At 45.7% G+C, this 6,881-nt stretch overlaps 1 protein-coding gene across 4 annotated transcripts in view; it reads right to left on the bottom strand.

The window, feature by feature from the left end:
* Positions 1-5,390: 5,390 nt before the first annotated feature.
* The window catches only part of LOC120393814 (butyrophilin subfamily 1 member A1-like), a 56,651-nt gene continuing 55,160 nt past the window's right edge, over positions 5,391-6,881 (bottom strand). For all 4 annotated transcript variants that reach the window (XM_039518307.1, XM_039518308.1, XM_039518309.1 and 1 more), the window contains one exon: positions 5,391-6,221. In XM_039518307.1, coding sequence (XP_039374241.1) covers positions 5,719-6,221 — 503 coding nt within the window. In that variant the 3' untranslated portion in view covers positions 5,391-5,718. The remainder of the gene's footprint in view (positions 6,222-6,881) is intronic.

The raw sequence follows: 6,881 nt of genomic DNA, 5'->3' as shown, positions 1-6,881 counted from the left end.
GAGGTCCTTCTCCTCCTCTGTTACTTCCAACTGATGTGTCCCCAGTTTATAACTAAAATTCTTGTTATTAACCCCTAAATGCAGGACCTTGCACTTTTCACTATTAAATTTCATCCTATTCCTATTACTCCAGTTTACAAGGTCATCCAGATCTTCCTGTATGATATCCCGGTCCTTCTCTGTGTTAGCAATACCTCCCAGCTTTGTGTCATCCGCAAACTTTATTAGCATATTCCCGCTTTTTGTGCCAAGGTCAGTAATAAAAAGGTTAAATAAGATTGGTCCCAAAACTGATTCCTGAGGAACTCCACTAGTAACCTCCTTCCACCCTGACAGTTCACCTTTCAGTATGACCCGTTGTAGTCTCCCCTTTAACCAGTTCCTTATCCACCTTTCAATTTTCATATTGATCCCCATCTTTTCCAATTTAACTAATAATTCCCCATGTGGAACTGTGTGAAATGCCTTACTGAAATCGAGGTAAATTAGATCCACTGCATTTCCTTTGTCTACAAAATCTGTTACCTTCTCAAAGAAGGAGATCAGGTTGGTTTGGCACGATCTACCTTTTGTAAAACCATGTTGTATTTTGTCCCAATTACCATTGACCTCAATGTCCTTAACTACTTTCTCCTTCAAATTTTTTTCCAAGACCTTACATACTACAGATGTCAAACTAACAGGCCTATAGTTACTCGGATCACTTTTTTTCCCTTTCTTAAAAATAGGAACTACGTTAGCAATTCTCCAGTCGTACGGTACAACCCCTGAGTTGACTGATTCATTAAAAATTCTTGCTAATGGGCTTGCAATTTCATGTGCCAGTTCCTTTAATATTCTTCGATGAAGATTATCTGGGCCCTCCGATTTTGTTCCATTAAGCTGTTCGAGTTTGGCTTCTACCTTGGATGTGGTAATATCTACCTTCATATCCTCATTCCCATTTGTCATCCTTCCATTATCCGTAAACTCCTCATTAGCCTCATTAAAGACTGAGGCAAAGTATTTATTTAGATATTGGACCATGCCTAGATGATCTTTAACCTCCATTCCATCCTCAGTGTTTAGCGGTCCCACTTCTTCTCTCTTTGTTTTCTTCTTATTTATATGGCTATAGAACCTTTTACTATTGATTTTTATTCCCTTTGCAAGGTCCAACTCTACATGGCTTTTAGCCTTTCTCACTTCATCCCTACATGTTCTGACCTCAATAAGGTACCTTTCATTGCTAATCCCACCCATATTCCACTCCTTGTAGGCTTTCTGCTTTTTCTTAATCACCTCTCTGAGATGCTTGCTCATCCAGCTTGGTCTACAACTCCTGCCTATGATTTTTTCCCCTTTCTTGGGATGCAGGCTTCTGATAGTTTCTGCAACTTTGACTTGAAGTAATTCCAGACCTCCTCTGCCTTTAGATCCACAAGTTCTTCAGTCCAATCCACTTCCCTAACTAATTTCCTTAATTCTTTAAAGTTAGCCCTTTTGAAATAAAAAGGCAAAGATCTATTTTTGTTTATCCTTCCATCTAGTTTGAACTGAATTAGCTCATGATCACTTGAACCAAGGTTGTCCCCTTCAACCATTTCTTCTATGAGGTCCTCACTGTTCACCAAACCCAAATCTAAAATGGCATCCCCTCTTGTTGGTTCTTCAACTACTTGGTGAAGGAATCCATCAGCTATCACATCCAGAAAAATCTGAGCCCTATTATTGTTACTAGCACTTGTCCTCCAGTCTATATCTGGGAAGTTAAAGTTTCCCATGATCACACAATTCCCATTAGTGTTCACTTCATTAAAAACATTAAAGAGGTCTCTATCCATATCCAAATCAGATTCCAGCGGTCTGTAGCACACCCCAAGCACTATCTCAGGGGGAGGCTCTAGTAGCTTTCTTTCCCAATGTGATTTTTGCCCAGACAGACTCTGTCTTATCCATTCCATCCCTTCTTATTTCTTTACAGTCTACCTCATCATTGATATACAATGCTGCTCCACCACCTTTGCCTTTATTTCTGTCTTTCCTAAACAGCACATAGCCTTCAATACCTGTACTCCAGTCATGACTACTATTCCACCATGTTTCTGTTATCCCTATAATATCCGGTTTCACTTCCTGCACCAGTAGCTCTAGTTCCTCCATTTTGTTTCCTAGGCTCCTCGCATTAGTGTACAGACATCTTAATTTTTGCCGTTTGGCTTCACTGACATTCTTTACCCGGTTAGGCACAGTCAGACATTCTACCACCAGTATCACCTATTAGACTGGTATCTACACTACCCTTCCTCCTTATGTCCATTCTCCTGCCCACGGCTGTATCTTCTCTTACTTTGTTTTCTTCCCTCTCAATGTTAAATTCCGGTGTGGAGATTACCTGGACATCTCCCAACCATCTCCCCCAAATTCCTAGTTTAAAGCTCTCTTAATCAGTTGGGTGAGCCTCCATCCTAGAAGCCTATTTCCCTCCTTACTCAGGTGAAATCCATCCCGAGAGAACAGTCCTCTGTCCATGAATGCTTCCCAGTGGCCGTACATCCCAAAGCCCTCCTTATAGCACCACTGCCTGAGCCATCTGTTGATCACCATAATCTTGTCACATCTTTGTTGCCCTTCTCTAGGAACAGGGAGAATCCCACTGAAGATCACTTGAGCTTCAATTTCCTTAAGCGTCTTCCCCAGTCTGGCATAGTCTCCCTTGATACGTTCCAGCGAGAATCTAGCCGTATCATTCGTTCCCACATAAAGGACAATCAGCGGATTCTTTCCCGCTCCTGTTAGGATCCTTTTCAACCTCAGGTCCACATCCCGTATCTTAGCGCCCGGCAGACAGCCCACCCTTCTGTTCTCCGGATCTGCTCTAGTTACAGGCCTGTCTATTCTTCTCAGTAAGGAGTCTCCAATCACGTAGACCTGCCTTTTCCTGGTGACAGTGTGATTCTCCGGTCTATCCCCTGCTCCCACTGGCTGCAAGTCCTCTCGATTGCTATTGTCCCTTGCAATCCTCCACAACCCTTCCCGTATCCTCCTGGGGCTCATGTTTGGTGTTGTCTCCATTGACTCTTCTCCGCTTCCTGTAGGACTAGCTGCTCTTCTCTTTTTCCTTGCCCTCTCACCTTCAGCAACCACCTGCTGTGCCCCTTCTTCATTTTCCAACTCTGCAGACCTGTTCCTGAGCTCTATTTCTCCTTCACTGGCCTGTCTTTTCCTCTGCCTGGTTCTCTTAGTCACATGCTTCCACCGTCCACTTTCCTCACCCAGCAGTCTCCCCTCAGAATTCTTTGGTCCTGCTTCCATCTGCAAGTCTGAAATTATCCCTTCAGCCTCCTCATGTCTTTGCTCCATCATCCACTCCAACTCCCTTCTAAACTTGACCAGAGTTTCCACCAGCAACTCCAGTCCTCGGATCTTTTCTTCCATCAGCTCTATCAGGCGACACTTCATGCAGACGAAACTCTTTTCAGGTACTCCCTCTAAGATCATGTACATGCCGCAGATTCCACATCCAGTCATCCTCATCGTGTCTTTCACTGCTGCCTCTGTATCAGTCATAGCCTTCCCACCTAACACCTGTTAGTCCAGGAAAAACAAACCAAAACAAACCCCCAACAGGCACCAGAACACTGGCAGAACACCACCCACTCCCTTCACTAGCCTGTCAGTTCCTCTGCCTAGGTCTCTAAGTCTCCCCTGAAAACTCCCCCTGTCAACTCCCACTGAAACTCCCCTGTTTACAGCTCTGTTTGCTGGCTGCTGTGCCGCTGCAGCTGTCTATGCCGCTGCCTGACTGGCTGGCTACCTTTATAGGACCCCTAAGCAGAGAAGCCCCGCCCCCTAAGCAGGGCTCAGCTTCTCTCCCAGCACAGAGGTAGGAGCTGAGGCTGATGGTAAGCAGCCTGCGGGGGTAGTGGAGGGGGCAGTGGTGGTGGTGGGGGTTGGGGTAGCCAGAGGCAGCAGGTCCAACCCCCCATTTCCTGTAATGAGTGGCTCACACTGCAGTCAACCCCAGTGAACGAGCCTAGATGGAGACTGGGCAGTAGCCAAGACGGAGGCAAAGTGGGGATAGTGGGTGGGAGTTCTCCTGGGAGGGGGAGGCCCAGACTGTGGGGATACTGCCAGGAGGCAGCACCCAGTTAAAGGGGCACCGGGGGCCCTGGGAGGGACACGGGTCAGCAGCGGTAAGGAGGATCACCAGCCTGCAGAGGGTGTTCCTGGCTGGAAAATGAGGTAATTCCTGAGGATGACCAGCAGGAGGCGCCGCAGGGGTGAGTCCACACCCTTACACTCCCCCACTGCAACTTGAGACCATTACTCCTTTTTCTGTCATCTGGTACCACTGAGAACAGCCTAGATCCATCCTCTCTGGAACCCCCTTTCAGGTAGTTGAAAGCAGCTATCAAATCCCCCCTCATTCTTCTCTTCTTCAGACTAAACAATCCCAGTTCCCTCAGCCTCTCCTCATAAGTCATGTGCTCCAGCCCCCATATCATTTTCCTTGCCCTCCGCTGGACTCTCTCCAATTTTTCCACATCCTTCTTGTAGTGTGGGGCCCAAAACTGGACACAGTACTCCAGATGAGGCCTCACCAATGTCGAATAGAGGGGAATGATCACATCCCTCGATCTGCTGGCAATGCCCCTACTTATACAGCCCAAAATGCTGTTAGCCTTCTTGGCAACAAAGGAACAAGACTCATCTAGAGAACTGGAGCTCCCTCCATTCCTCTGACTCCATTTTGTTCACCAATATTGTCACAGAACATGGTTACTGGTTAGGAATCAGCTTTCTTGGAGCCTTTTATCCATTGTGGACAATGTGATATTTCAGGACATAGTTTGACACATGTTCTTACTCCTTGTGACCTGACTTCCACTTATCTATGATGGTCAGTTCAGAAATTACAGAACTAAGAACTAGGAAGCATTCATTGATATATGCAATTACAGGTGTTAATTAGAGCTGAACAAATATTTTAATTAAAAAAGTATTTTGAGGAAATTTGGCCAGTTTTGAAAAACAGATTTTTTGTGTGAAAATGTTTGGATTTTCTTGAGATTTTTGCATTACTACAAAATTTGCAACTAAACCTTTTATTTGGGGAGGGGAGGATCTTATTATGTATTGTTTTTGGGTTCTATTCTACGTTGCTTCTTACTCATCACCATAATATCACGATTCCTTCTGCTTTGCCAATTTTGAGCCCTCAGCTTAATCACATGGTAGCATTTTCAAAAGTGAAAATATTAATTTTGTAAAATCCCAAATGTTGAGAATAAAAAATAGGTAATGTGAAATTTTGAAAAATGAAAAATTTGCCCATTTCAGAAAAACAACAAAACAAACACCTCTTTGATATTTTTATTTAATGTTAAAATGTATTTTCCAGACAGTTCTAGTGTTCATGTACTGATTAGCATAAATACTCATCCAATGAGCAATCCTTACTGCCAGACCAATTGCATTAGAGCTGTGCATATACAAAGAAAAGAAGGAATGATGCATTTGGTATCCATACACTGCACATCTTTACTGTGCTGCTGGCATGTTGCACATGCCTTCAGCCGGAAGCAGCCACATCCTCAGGAGTTACTAGCCACTTTAACACTGAAAAGCAAAGTGGCTTCAAGCCACCTCTGTGTGAGCTCAGTGCAATGAACAGCCAGACTCACATGGGCAGGGCTGGGCCCCAATGAGAGGTGCTATCCCCCTCCATGCCATATCTCAGGGACACAGCATGATTGGGGTGTACACCCAGAAGAAAGGGTGGAGCTTCCCAGTGAAAGAGGTTGTGAAAATGTAGACTGGGGCCTCCATACCAGGTTGATAAAATGACACCCGGCCCTGCTCATAGTCTAGATACACCCCGATCCTCCCGGGGCTCACAGTCAGGGGCAGGAGGATATCCGGGGAAGTGCAAGCCCGGAAATGGCCCCCATACTGATCCATGGCCCAGATCATCTCCTCAGGAGAAAAGTTGATCCAGCCTTTCCTCCTGACAGACTCTCTGGCCACCCCCACAGCCCAGATCCTTCCACCTCCAAAGGCTACCTCCCAGTAGTGTTGCCCCGAGGTGAACCCTTCCAATCCCAGCACGCAGGTTTCACAGTCAAATCTCTCAGGGTTGTCAAGCACATCCTGCTGCAGGCCCCTCAATTTCACAGATCGCCGATTCTCAGAGACCAGGAGGCTGGGGTGAGCCGTGTCCGGATCCAGAATCACCATCGCTGCAGAGATGGGGCAGAGCATCAGGGGCAGAGCCCAACCCATAGGGGCTGTTTCCCATCCTACCACCCAGCTCTACTTAGCTAGGACACTGATTTCCAGCCTCTACCTCCTGGGGACCTGCTTCTCTGCATTTCACTGCAGCTCTCCTCCCAGGCACTAGGAGCAAATGATTCCCCTGAAAGAGCTGGAAATGCCTCTAGCTTCCATTGGGCCAGTCTGTAACCTCTACTGAGGCCACTGTGAGGAGTGAGCACAGGTGTTACACACACGGTCATCATTTCATCCATTACATTAACTCAGTAGTCACCTACCACAAAATCTGTGCTGTGGGGCCGCTCCCACATCTCCACAGCTAACACCACAACTGAGTCTCCAATCTACACCTGAGTTGGGAGCCCTCTATTCTAACACCCACAGAGTCGTATCAGGCTCAAATTTGGTATATTTGGTCTGGGTCTGACGTAGAATTTTTCTACCAAATTTGAAGTGAATTGGCCAAAGAGCTACTGATTGACAGCTCTGTAAAAACAGAGATTTCACCACAGTCCAAAAAGCATTAAGACAATTACCCACAGCCAGTTAAGGTAATTTACAGTTTCCTAGAACTCTTCTAATTCATGAAGTCAATTAACAACACAATACATGAGAATTCACCATGT

This window comes from Mauremys reevesii, unplaced genomic scaffold, assembly GCF_016161935.1.
Source record: "Mauremys reevesii isolate NIE-2019 unplaced genomic scaffold, ASM1616193v1 Contig32, whole genome shotgun sequence".
Classification (NCBI taxonomy): Eukaryota; Metazoa; Chordata; order Testudines; family Geoemydidae; genus Mauremys; species Mauremys reevesii.
This window is presented reverse-complemented; position numbering and strand designations above follow the sequence as displayed.